General features: G+C 40.4%; 1 protein-coding gene across 1 annotated transcript in view; it reads left to right on the top strand.

Moving 5' to 3' along the window:
- Positions 1 to 14,201, top strand: part of RTTN (rotatin) — a 3,641,098-nt gene that overhangs the window by 580,621 nt on the left and 3,046,276 nt on the right. The window contains exon 14 of the mRNA XM_044067142.1: positions 12,029 to 12,199. Coding sequence (XP_043923077.1) covers positions 12,029 to 12,199 — 171 coding nt within the window. The remainder of the gene's footprint in view (positions 1 to 12,028; positions 12,200 to 14,201) is intronic.

The raw sequence follows: 14,201 nt of genomic DNA, 5'->3' as shown, positions 1-14,201 counted from the left end.
AGGATAGCTCTTTCTGCCATTTAGCTACCCGTTAGAGAGGTAACTTTTGAACCATGTAGTGGAGGGATTGTCATTACTTAGGTGGGAGTGTCTGAGTAAGCGTATTTGATGGGACACGGTGTTGAAAGCTTTTGAAAGACTGAGGAATATAGTAGAGACTTTAACATTGTTAACTGCTTCTTAAACTAAATGTAGCATATTTTTGCATCTATAAATATGTATATATATATATTTATTTTTTTTTTTTATTTTTTTACCATATCCTTTTATCTGTAAATGTTTTCATTTTTTTATGTAATCCTATTCACCCATGATGTGCCTGCAAATGGTTCATTGAGATAAGTACACTACCCCAGTAAACACATATAATAAATACATTAAATAAATGAAATTTAGGAGGGCTGTGGAGGTGCTCTGATAGGGTCAGAAGCCATACTGGGCTGGGGAGAGAAGAGACTTGTCAGTGATATAGGCAAGGTGGGCCATTTACAGACCCTGGAAACTACAGCCCATAAGTCTCACTAGTCTTCTATGTAAAGCCATGGAGAGAATTATCATGGAGATAGTAAACTTGGACCCAACCCAGTTTGGTTTCGTCAAGGGCAGATCGTGCCTACTCAAGTTGGTGGACTTCTTTGAGAAGGTCACCAAACCAATGGATGAGGGCAAAATTGTTCACACTGCCTACCTTGACCTGACCAAGGCATTTGACACAATACCCCACTTGGTACTCAAGAGGTTAGGTACAAATCTGTATGTCACCCGGTGGATAGCTAACTGGCTCACAGACAGAACACTGGAAGTTAGAACTGGGGAGTCCATCTCTACAAAGAAGCCCGTCACAAGTGGCGTCCCACAGGGATCTGTCCTTGGACCACTTTTTTTTGGCATTTACTTCTCAGAAGTCAAGGCCAATGTCAGTCTTCTCTGGCTGATTAAATTTGCAGATGATTGCAAATTAGGAGCTGTCATTGAGTCTCACACTGACACAGATGTTCTCCAGGAGGGTTGACACAGACAAGCAACTGGTGTAAGAGCCACGGACTAAAACTAAATGCCAAGAAATGCATAATAGTATCTTTTGGGAAGTCATCCATCCCTGGCAACTATCATATTGATAACTCACCCCTTAGAGTTTATCCAGTAGTCAGGGACTTAGGGACACACACAGATAGTAATCTAGCCTTTGATCATCAGTTGTCTACAATGCTGAGAAAATCATTTTATGTTGCGCACCTTGTAAACAAAGGTATGGCATCTAAGTCCAAGGAAGTCCTTGTTCCACTGTATCTGGCATTCATCAGACCTACCATTGAGTACAATGCCCCCTTTGGTAAGTACTTAACCAGGCATATCCAACAATTGAAACGTCTACAGAGATTCCTCACTACAAGAATACAGGGCATAAATAATATGTCTTATGCAGACCGCCTCAAGGCCCTATCCATGTATTTTGTCTCCTGCAGGCTTTTGAGGGGAGATCTATGCCTGGCATACAGGGCATTGTCAGACCCCACTCTGATGGACCTTCTGCATATCCGCAAAATAAACAGCCCCAGAATTACCCATTCTAAAGACTTAAACCTCGACTGTGATATAACTAGGACCTGCTGGAGAGATAGGTATGTATCCTGGAGACTGCCCTTTCTATGGAACAGGCTTCCCACCCGTGTGAATTGAAATGCAACTTGGACAGTTGGATGGGAAACCGGAAATTCATTACTGATTTGGCACCTGTGTCACTAATGAACACAGGTAACCTGTAAATGGTTCATCTCCCAAGCCCATGCTTACACTTATTAAGGTTATCAGAACTTGTCAGAGATTTGGGATGCATGGCTCAACTTAAAAATGCCCTTGCGGTCGTTAGCCTAGTAAACACCTATAAGAGGTTTGGTTTGTATGCATTTTTCAAGGATTAGACAGGGGTGATAAAATGTCTATAGGCCTGTAATTGAACAGGGCAGTTGAGGTTCCACCCTTGTGTTAGGAGGTATATCGATTTTTTTTTTTCCGTAGGGCAGGGACATAGCTTTCGTTTATGGAATGATTTATTAAGATGGTTACTGGGTAGGCAAGGGCTTAGGTGGCTATTTTTAGGTATTCAGCTGTTAATTTATCAGGGGTGAACGAGGAGGATTTCAAAGGTTTGAGTATATTTTTAATGGTTGATGTTGGTACAGGCTGGAAAAAAAAGTTTTGTGAATGGATTTAAGGGAATTGTAGTGGAGGCCGGTTGATAAGGGAGGTGACAGATTCTGTCAAGTAGATATTGAACTGTCTAGTTATTTTTATCATGGGTATTTGAAATTGGTTGGATAGTTATGCCAGAATGTAGAAGTTAGTTAATGGTGGACCAGAAAGCTTTGTGATTTTTTTTTTTATTATTTAGCTGTAGTTCTTTGTAGTTGTACTTTTTGTTTGCTCTGTTTTGGGTTTTAGTCCAATTTCTGAGTTTGTATGTTTAAAGGAGAGGATCAGCTTTATGTTTCCAAGCTGTCCATGCTTTTTCTTTCTACCATTAGAAGTTTGGTTGGTTTAGAGAGTTCAGTTATTTTTGACTCTTTTGGTTTGCACTGGGAGCATTTAATGTAGTATATTTAAGGATAATGAGTTGAATGTTTCTACAGCTTGATAAATGTGTATTATCAGGAGGATTTTCCAGTTTATTGATATAAGGTACGAGATCAATAGGTTACTGTCAAGTAAAGAGAGGTTGCAAGCTTGATTATAGTGGTGATGTTTTTGGTTTGGAAGATTTTCTCTAATTGTACAAACTGGAGTGTGATCACGTAACCATATCTGTTAGGGAGGTTGCAGTGAGAATTTTGATGGTGTAGTTAATGAGAATCCAGTCTATGGTTGAGGTAGCATTTTTTTCTATCTAGTGGGAGTAGATATCAGTTGAGTAAAGGCATGTAAGTTTATGGCAGTGGTGGGGAGGTCTGAGTCATTGGTCTGCCAGTTAGTATTGAAGTCTCTTAATATTAAGGTTTCTGAGGTGATATTATCTAACAACATTAAGACCATGAAAGACATCCTGTCTTGGTTATTTCCAGGGGTTGTGTTGGTCCTTTAATGCACAGACGTTTGTGTGCATTGATTGTAATGGAGGTAATGTTATGTTTCTGCATTGTGGAATTGGAGTGGTTTTAAGTGATGTAAGGAGAAGTGTAGAGAGTTGTTACATAGGATAGCTACTCCCCTTCTTTTTTGGAAGGTCTGTCCATTTTAACCTGCTGATAGGATTTCATTGTCTAGTGTTTCTTTTTTAAGCAGTGTTTCTGTAATAATTAGTATATCAGGTTTATGGAGAACTATCCAGGCATAGAGCTCTGGTAGCTTATTGTAGATGCTTCTAATATTAATTGAGAATAGCTGCTGGACAGGTCTGTTTGAGAGGGTTTGGTTGTGGGACTCTGATGGAGATTGCTGTTAGTGTTAGTTGTTTTGTGGGCCTGAATTTTATGTCTATGTTGCTGCAAGTTTTTGCAAGTTTTCAGGGTAGTGATGGAATTGGCAAGGTGGTAGTTGGGTGAGTTATATTTTAATTTAGGTCTGTTTCCTATTTTATATAGGGAGGAGTTACACCGGAAATGTGTGTTTTAAAGAGGGATGGTTATAGTGAAGAGGATGGGGAATGCGTTGTAGCAGTGGTGGGATTTGTGAGGAAGTTCCGAGGAGGTGTCGTGAGAGGACAGGTTGTAGTTAGAGAAGGAAGTAATAAAAGAATAGAGTAGCTAGAGATAATAGGAAGAGTACTACATGAATCTGTATAGAAAACATGATGTAAAGGATGGTAACAGAGGAAGATGAGGTGATTGAGATTGTAATAGCAGAAGAGAGGCAGTTAGGTGATACTATTTGGGAAAGGTTGCTGATGGTAAAAAGGGGGTGGCTGTGTAAGAGCAGGGAGGCTGTGGTAAGTAAATAAGTAAGGCAAGTGGTGGTCTAGATAGAGGGTTTTAGTTTCTGGAAGTACTGTGATCTGATGGAAGGTGCTAAACAGATGATCAGTTCAGGCAGTTGGTGGTATAACAGGGTAGTAGAAAGATGGAATTAATTACCAGGCATACTATGAGTTGTTGAGAGGTGCTTAAGAGGTTGTTGGTTTAGATGGGAGAACAGAGTAGACAAAACGTCCTACACAATGCCAGCCCTGAGAGATCAATATACCTATTTTCACCTTAAAATCTATCTCCACTTCATATATAAATCATTTTCTAAGCCCTTCTCAGCCTCTTAATCAACTGATCCCTACAAGAATCATATGCCCTATCTTTCTTTATACATTTCCTCAGTGTTTTATTTTATATGAAACAACTTTGATTCCATTGTATTTATTTCTCCCCTAAATTACTGTAAGTCCTCTCCTTTACCAAAACTAAATTGAACTTTTTTTGCTGAAAAGCTGGAAGATCCTTCCCAGACTGAGATTTTCTTCTCCCTTTCTGGCTGCTTTTTACTTAATTTCTCCAAATTTCCTGTTAGCTAGCAACCAGGCGTGTGATTACTAGCTAATAACTGTAGTTTATCCACATAGTTAGCATTTACTGACTTTTTTAATTTTCATTTTTCATGCTAGAAGAACTCTAATCAGCGGTCATTGTGTAGCCATCTTGGAAGTCTCTCAGAAAGCAATATATTTTATCTTTATTAGACGGGCAGACATCCCATATTATAGTCTAGAAACCATACTGTATTATGGGTTACCATATTGGCTGAAAATAACAGATATGTGTGTGCATGTGCATATAATATATGTATATATACACACACACACACACACACACATATATATATATATATATATATATATATATATATATATATACACATAACACATATATACATACAGAGAGAGAGAGTGCCTTTGTCAGAAACAAGTGAGAATGCATTTCTATGGCCAGAATTTGTTGACGACATTAAACTTCAAAGCTGTAACCAGTCAGAAGGTAGTTACTGTGTGAGGTGGGTAAGCATTCTTTGTGTGTGGAACTGGCTGATGTCCTTCTGTTCACATGTTGCAGTATTCAGCACATTAGGGAGTCCGTCTGGCCAGTATACAAAAGTCTACATGCTGCTGGCAAGGTACGTGCTATGACACACATCATCCCATGTACGTCAGACATAAAGAGATGTCTTGTATAATATGGACATCAGCACGCACCGCCCTCTGAACGTTTCCGCCGGCTGTCCAATCACCTGCTCCAGGCATTCGATCGCCAGATCAGTTGTGTACCATATAAGTACCCCATTGGGGTTTTTTTCTCTTATAATTACTCTTGATGCTGCTGCTTGTTTGTTGGATAATTACATGTTAACTAGGAAAGGCAAGTGTCAGTGTGGAAGGCAGATTCCACATAAAGACACCCACAACCTGTGCTTGTTCTTTCTAGGCCCAGACCATGATCGCACTACATGCACTATCTGTAAGTTGTTCATCCCAAAAACTGTTAGGAGCTGCTTAGTGTCGCTCAAACGTTATTTAGAGAGCCAACGACTTAAGCGTCTAGCATGGGAGATGGATGTGATGTTGGGTTCTTTGGATGAGCCCCTAGTGAAAAAGGCCAAGAAATCTTAGCCTTATATTCCAGCTGCACCCTCTTTTCCAGTCATTTCTCCTGAGGCCGGTATAGGCCAGGAGGCCGTTCCAGAGGTGGTGGATGTCCCTTCGGTGGTACCATAGTGGAAGCCCCGAAGGAGTCTACCAGCACGCCCAGGAGGGAAGTGCAGGCACCCAACTTGGGCGAAAAGGGGGAACCATGACTTATTTCCGAAGGTTCTTGGGGCATCACACAAATCACTGCATGAGGATCTACTTATGGATATAGTGGAATGTAGGCTGATGTTGGGGCCTTCTACCTTTCACCATATGGAAGCTTCTAAAAAAAAAGAAAATAAAGACAAAGTATGTTACTCTGGCTTCACAGGAGCAAACCTTTATGGCTCTGTGCCAACCCTCTCCTTCTTCTGTCCTTCTCCTGAAAGCAGTAGAAGGAGAAAAAGCCTGCAGGACAGCTGCAGATACCTCTTTAGATGAAGAGGAATCTTTGGGAGAGGAGTCCTTGACGTACTCCACCCAAATAGCTTCTCCTGTTGGGTGTGCATCCCCAGAGGAGGAATCTAATGGTACAGATTCCCCTGGGGAGGATATTTCCTTTGGAGAAACTATCCAGAAAATGAAAGTCTTTACGTGGGATTTTTCCCAAGTCTCTGATATACAAAATATGTATTATGACCTCTTGCAGATGGATTCTCCATCCCCCTCTGCCATTTCTCCAGTCCTACCTGCCCTCTTGTATGTTTTCACGGCTGCATCCCAGTGTCCAGACTCTCAGCCTCCTGCACCCGAGTGTCCGGGCAGGTTATGCAAGGTACATGAGGACTCCAAATTCCTTTTCACAGCCCCATCTGCTGACCCAAGTACCATTACAGTTTCAGCTGAAAAGGCCTTCAAATTGCTTCCATTCACCTCTGTATTGCCTTCTGATAAAGAGAGCAAGGTTTTGGAGAGACTGGAAAAAAGGTTTATACCTCTGGCACTCTGGTCTTCTGGGCAATTAATTACCAGACTCACATGGCCAAGTATTTCCTGCCTCTCATCTCAGATGCAGGGAAACTTCTTTCAGACCTCCCAGACTCTCCAACCAAGGCAAAATTGGCAGTTATCCTCAACTCTTCTGCTCAGGTAACTAGGCACTTTAAGTGCAGTTATGATGCCGTTGATGCATCAGCTAGGGTAGCGGCCTCTGGGTCAGTCCTGAGGAGATACACTTGGCTCAGGCTACAACCTTTGCCTGATGACTTCAAGGCCAAATAGATGGATCCCTCTAGACAGTAAAGCCTTATATGGTAGCTCGGTGGCAGACCTTTTCAAATCTTTACAGGAAAAAAGTGAGGAGTTACAGGACCTCAAACATATTCTTTTTTCTCCAGTCCTCAGTTTCCAAAGGAACTATCCAGCAAAGACCACCTCCACCTTTGTGAGAAAGCCTGCCCTGCTTTCTTCATCTAAAAATAAAAGAGGACCTAGGAAACCAGCTTCTTCCAAATCTGCTCCATCCACTCCAGCTACAAAACAGCCCTTTCAGTCCCAACCTAAGCCTGGTAGCCTGTGACTATCTGCCTCCAGGGCCATCCATTCCCCTGTCCCTTCATTTCTCTCTCTCTCTTGCTGCTTGGAACCGGATCACCTAGGAGTCTTGGGTAATCTCCATTATCCAGAGAGGATATTTCATGGTTTGGGAACCTTTCCCCTCTTTCAGAGGTATCCCACAACCACCAAAGGATCAATTGATATTCTTCCCTCGGGTTATTTCAGATCTTCTTTCTCATGGAATGATTCAAGAGGTCTCTTCCTCCCAACAAAGGAAAGGTTTCAAGGTTGTTTCTGGTTTCCAGGAAGGCTATCCGCTGGAGACCCATCCTGGACCTTTCCCATTTAAATACCATTCTAAAAGTCCCCTCCTTTCAAATGCTGACTTTACCCTTTCTTCTCCCTGCCATTCTACCCCAGGCATTCATGGTGTCTTAGACATAAAATATGCTTATCTTCATATCCCCATTTACCCTCAGTTCAGGAAATTTTTACATTTTTCTGTTGCTTCCGTCATTTTCAGTTTTGTGCTTTGCCCTTTGGTCTCTCTGCGGCACCAAGGGTCTTCACAAAATGCTTGACTGCTGTCATAGCATACTACAGAATGCAGGGAATTCAGATCTTCCATTACGCCAACAACCTCCTTATCCAAACCCAGTCCCCAGGTCTTCTTCAGGAACATCTTTCCTTCACTGTGTCCCTTCTGGAGAGTCTAGGCTTCACTATAAATTATCTTAAGTCCTCTCTGACCCCTTCACAAGACCACATTTTCCTGGGGCTGCAGGATCCAAACAAACAAGATGTTAGCCACACTGCCCACAAAAAAGGTGCTGTTCCTCACGTCTTACTTCCAGAGCATCTTACCCCTCCAATCTCTGACAGCCAGGGACTTCCTATGCCTCCTGGGGTTCATGGCATCTACCATCCCCGTGCTTCCCTTGGCCAGGTTGCACATGAGGAAAATTCAGTGGTTCTTAAGGACTGTTTGGATGCAACACTCATCCTCTGGATTTCATGATTCCAATTCTGCCTTGCATAAAAAATAGTTGGAGTGGTGGATTCTTCAAGTGACCAAAAACCCTGGCCTTACCGTACAACCACCCCTCCTCTCTCTGGAGTTATACACAGATGCTTCAGACACAGGATGGGGTGTGCGACTCTTCAATCCTGGAGGGTCAGAAATGTTTGGTCTTCCAAACAGATGAAGGAACATATCAGTGTAAAAGAGATGAGGGATCTTCATTTTGCCCTATAGATCTTCAAAACTACGCTAGTTCCAGGAGTGCTGAGGTGGTTCTCGAACAACATCACAGCTGTTTGGTACATCAACAAGCAGGGGGTTATGAAGTCTTAACTGCTATGCAGTCTAGCCCTACACACAGAGGATTTAGCCTTACAAATTCAAGGTACTGTTCAGGCAGTTTTCCTTCTCTCAGCTCAGAATATGGTGGCATACTCATTAAGCAAATCCATGAGACAATCCCATAAATGGATGATACACAGGGATGTGTTTCTGGACCTGATTCATTGTTGGGGTATGCCTCAGGTAGATCTGTTTGCCTCCTCCATGAACAGACAACTTCCAAACTTTTTGTGCTAGAGTTTCACATCCCTTGGCCTGGAAGGTGGAAGCTCTGTCATTCTCTTGGAAGGGGATGTTTCTGTATGCATTCCTCCCTTTGCCTCTCCTCCAAAAGGTCCTACTGAAGATTCATCAGGATCAGCCAAAAATCTTGTTGGTGACTCCCTTTTGGCCAAGGCAGCACTGGTTTCCCCTTCTCCTGCACTTAGTTAGAGGCAATCATCAGTAGTTATCCCACAGGATGGGTATACTCACACAGGACAAGGGAACTATCTGTGGGTGATAGGGTTTTAATTCTCTTTAGACACCTATTTTCATAGGACATGCTTCAAGTTCTGCAGGAGGACAGAAAACCCACTACTAGGAAATCGTACATTTCCAAATGGAAAAAGGTTTCCATCCGGTGTCACAAGAAGGACTTACAGCCACTATCAGTGGATGTCTCGTTGGTTTTGTCCTATCTGTGTGACTTGATGAAGGTTGAACTGTCCTACTGCTCAGTGAAGGCTCACCTTTCAGCCATTTTGGCTTGTCTGCATATGTTTTCTCCTTTAGCCTCTAAGTTAGAAGTTAAACTGTATTAGACCACCAAGGAAACCAGTCCCTCCTCCTTGGATCTCAGTTTTGTGCTATAGAAACTTACATTGGCACCCTTTGAGCCAGTAAGCTCCTCTTCCCTTTAACACTGCACATGGAAAACAGTTCAGTTTTGCTAGTGGCCATTACCTCTGCCAGTAGGGTCTTTCAACTACAAGCTCTGATGTCCAATCCCTCCTGCACAGCCTTTCAAAGAGATAGAGTATCCTTGCATACCAATCCTTCTTTTATGCCCAAGTTGGTAAATGAGTTATCACTTAATCTGTCTATTAACCTTCCTACCCTTTTCCCTTCCCTGCAGTCTTCCAGTGAGAGAATTCTGTACACTTTGGATATGCATAGGCAACTCAGATACTATCTTGACAAAACCAAACTTTTATCCTTAAATCTGAGCGCTTGTTTGTGCCCTACCACCCAAGGGCCCTGGGTCAGCCAGTTTCCAAGCAGACTATTTCTACTTGGATTTCTAAAGCTATCTCCTGTTATATAGATAATGGTAAGACCCTTTCTTCTCCACTGAGATCACATTCCGCTAGGGCTCTCTCCTCCTCTAGGGCTTTTGTTAAAAGCTTAGACACTTGTTATATCCTGGATGCAGCTACCTGGTCCTCTGTTTATACTTTCACTAAACATTACAAGCGTGATATCATTTCCAGGTCCAGGGCTGGTTTTGCTGGAGCAGTTCTACATGGATTTGTAGAAAAGCCTCTGCTCCTCCTCCTAATCCTTTCAAGGATGAGTTTGGCATTCTCCCTAATGTGATGAATACTGCAGTGTATGAATAGAAGGACATTGAGTAGTTGTGTAAAATCTTATCATAGCCACAGATGTCCTCTTCTATATGTTGCAGCATTGCTTCCCCTAGGCCTTCCTCTAATGCTTGCCTGTTTTTTCCCCGGTGATATGTTTATCACCCAGGCCCAGGCTGATGCTTGGCGGCATTCATTTTTGAGGTTGGTGCGTGCTGACATCTGTTTTATACCCGATGTTTCTTTATGGCAGACATATGCGAGATGATGTCTGGCATAGCATGTACCTCGCAGTAGCATATGTAGACTTTCTTATACTGGCCGGATGTACGAGTCCCTAGTGTGATGAATACTGCAGCATATAGAAGAGAAGGACATCTATGTTTATAATAAGATTTTACACAACTATTCTACCCTGATGGTTACTCGATTATGGTTAAAATATCTTCAGTCTGGATTGCCAGTACTTGGATATGTGTCTGTGACTGCCAAATGTGAGAGAAGTAAGGTGAAGTGCATTACTATGAACATAATTTCTTTAACATGATCACAGCAAATATTGGAAGTGTACCTGTTTAGAAGGTAATTCAGTTTAGAGTAGAGGTAGTCTTTGTATAAAATTAACTGACCACTATCATTTGAACAGTTTTTGCAGGGTGCAAGTGTGAGTGAGGTGCTAGAATCTGTGTTAAAGATAATATATTTATTTGCTGACAACTTCACAGTCAGATGAGGTAATAATGCCCTTTGTATCTGTCACAAAGAGGGGAATTCTACTCGGACAATGTGTTGGGAAAAGGACTTAAAACTGTTTTGTGATATTTCTTAAGCAAAATGAAGATAACCGGTGTTTTGGTTTTCATAATTTTACTGCATTGTTATAATTTCCCAGCATATAGTCTACACTTGCCATTAGACTGAGGTCACAGTAAAGCTACACATTTTCCTTTTTCTTATTGAAAAAGATGAGTAAAAATGCAAGTATAATCTGAATCATAAAATTATACACCTTTGTCCTGAAGTGATATTTTCTGTGACTTTATTTGTGAAAACACATTCCCAAACAAAATTAGATTTATGTTTTTTAGTGTTGTACATTACATAAAGTTGTGTGTATACTGTTAATACCTAAATTCTCAGATAAGTGCATTATTTAATGTAGTAGTATGACATTTTTCTAAGATGTTTGCTTGTGACATTCAGTTTAAAATAGAAGTATAGCTCTCAATTCCGTTCAGAGTAATAAATACAAAACTGTCAAAATGTAAATATACAAGTTGTTCTAGTTTCAGTCCTTAAAAAATATGTATTTTGTGCAGAAGTGTTTAATTCTTTTTAAATGTTGTGATGTGAAAATGACATGAATCTTATCTTTTCATTAAACTTTGCAGTGCCACTGCTCTGTTGTCTTTGAAAGTAGGTGACCAATCTAATTAGTTTTATAAGTAATTGTCCCAGTAAAAAATTTCCTACAAATGTCATGTGAAAATTACCAACCAGTTTTGATATACAGCCATTTATAAAAGGTTACCAGCACTGGCCCTAAATACTTAGCCTTCTTGAAAATGTTTAGTACTAAATAAGTTAAAATATGCTGGGTAAAAGTGTTTATAAGTACACGATTGTAGGTTTGCATTAATCGTGTTTTAAGGGTGCATGAAATTGAAAAGATGATGGTTTTCTGAGCCTGACACTTTTTTTATGTATCTCACCAGTTTCACAGTCCCTTCAGAATATGTTTGTAGTAGCTAAGTGTATTCCATTTTGGTTTCATTTGGTTTGAACTACACTCAGATTTTATTTTTGTCATTATGGGCAGTATAAATGTGTAATCATTTTTGTAACGGGTCTTGTCTTAGGCAACACTATCAAGATCACATAGTTTTCTGCATTTGCTGCAAGATGTGTGCTATAAATAATCACTGCAAATTGTAAAAGGTATGCATTAGCTGTTACTTTTTCTCTTAAGCATTAAGCATGTTTTTGTTTTTTCTTTTACAGAATGAAAAGCTGCTTACAAGCCTGGAGTCTCTGGGAGAAACAGTTATTTACCATAACAGCAGTGCCTGTCTTGAACAACCAGAACTTTCGCTGGAGCACCACCGAATGGCATTTGTCAGCATTGCAATCTTCGCTGTCAGACTACTTCAGACCCTTCTCCCTGTAGAAAAGGTGAGACTAGAATGTTTATAAAGCAAAATGCAACCTGTCCAAGTTTAATCAAGAAATATTCATTACTGTGCTATCATTTATTATCTGGAACATCTTAAAATTCTCCCTTTTAGATGATGCTGTAAGTGAATTCACTACAACTTTCCTAAATAGCTTTGCATCCTCTAGAAAGAATAGATTAAAAACAAATAATGCAATTTGACTATCCAAAAAGAGTAGAATGCTAATGCAGGGTAGAGAAAAAATGTGGAAAGAATGGCAAAAATATAAAACACTACACTATATCAAACTTTAGAATGCTTCCCAACTGTACTAAAAAGCAGATAAGTGAAGACAAAAAACTATGCTATACTATAACAACTTTCAGAACAATAGTAGATACAACCCTAAATATTTCTGGTCAAACATTAAAGAAATGTTACATATCGGCCAAAAATTCAACCCTAACCCTTCTCTCAATAACTCACAATAACTAATAGAATTCAGTTTTTATTTCATAGGTAGTATAGCATCCTTAACCAAGGAGTCCCCACATCTAATTCCAACGGCTCCCAACAGCCACATGTCACCATATCCACTTTCACCTTTAAACCTGTGTCCACATCCTGTATAAAACTACTCTTAAATAAACTTAAACCCTGCTGTACTTCAGCTAATGGCCTTCTAAATGAGAAAATAGAATAGCATCCAATAGTATTGCCTGCCCCATCTCATTTCCTATAAATAGGTCAGTCCAGGAATCCCACGTTTTGTCTCTCTGAAAATATCACACATCATCTGTCTACACAAAGGAGGAAATTCAACAGACATCATTAACTTTAGGCCTATAGAAATCTTATCCCCACTGTCCAATATACTTGAAAAATGTGTTCAAAATCAGTTGGTAAACTATCTCCTGCAGGAAGAACTCCTATCCCCCCACACAACACTGCACATCTAATCTTTGTAGATGGTGTCACTAAAGTTAGAGATAATGGCAAAATAGTCTTTTCCTTGTTTCTACACTTGTCTAAAGCCTTTGACATAATTTGTCACAACAAACATCTACTTCATATGTCCTGACTAGGTCTATCTCATCCCACCCTTCTATGGTTCACAAGCTACTTATTCAGTAGGTATCAGTCAGTAAAATGGAACTCCACCCTCTCTCCATACCTCCCAGCCCCACCACTGGTGTACCAAAAAGTCCTTTCCTTGGTTCCCTCTTCTTTAACATTCTCACCAATACTATCCACGCATTCACATAACAGGCCTACCCAATATAGTACGCAAATGACTCCATACTCGTATTCACATCAGACAACCTGGCACATCTCCAAAGGATTGCTCAGAAAGCTTAACAGACACTGAAACATGGCTTTGTAACTCACAACTTATGCTCATCTCAAAACAGAAACAAACTCCTACTCTGTTTTCCCCATATTCCTCTCACATGAAAAAAAAAACAAAATTTAAAAGCCTCTCTTAATAATACCATCACTGAAATCAGTTCTCATAGCAAATTATTAGAGATGATAGTGAATAGTGATCTTAAATTCGACCTACATTTAAAAAATTGCATAAAAATTCATCTAAAACTAGGGATGCTTTACAGAGCCAAAAACTTTCTCACCAACACAATTAAAATATACTTGCCAGTACTTTCCTCCTCCCCTCACTGCTTTATGGCACTTCCATCCTAACCTCCAGGCATCACAAAAAGCAAAATATGCAACAAATACCATTTCAGAACTCAACACTGTATAGTATTAACAAGCCTAAATTGGTTAGAACTACCCCATCAGTTAACGTATACACAGCTTCTCACTAATAAAATTATCCAGCATCCATCTGCTTATTCAACACTAATTACAATTCTGCACAATTGTATTCCCACTTGGTCATTACAATCCAATGACCAGTACTCCTCTTTGTCCACAAACTTGTCAAATGTGATGGGCATAGTCTGTATTCATCCCATGTTGTTAATGCCTGGAACTCCTTACCTGTATCCATCAGTTCA

Source organism: Protopterus annectens, chromosome 3.part1 (assembly GCF_019279795.1).
Source record: "Protopterus annectens isolate FY-2018-M chromosome 3.part1, PAN1.0, whole genome shotgun sequence".
In the NCBI taxonomy this organism is placed as follows: Eukaryota; Metazoa; Chordata; order Ceratodontiformes; family Protopteridae; genus Protopterus; species Protopterus annectens.
The sequence above is the reverse complement of the archived record's forward strand: the minus strand, read 5'-3'. Positions and strand labels throughout refer to the sequence as shown.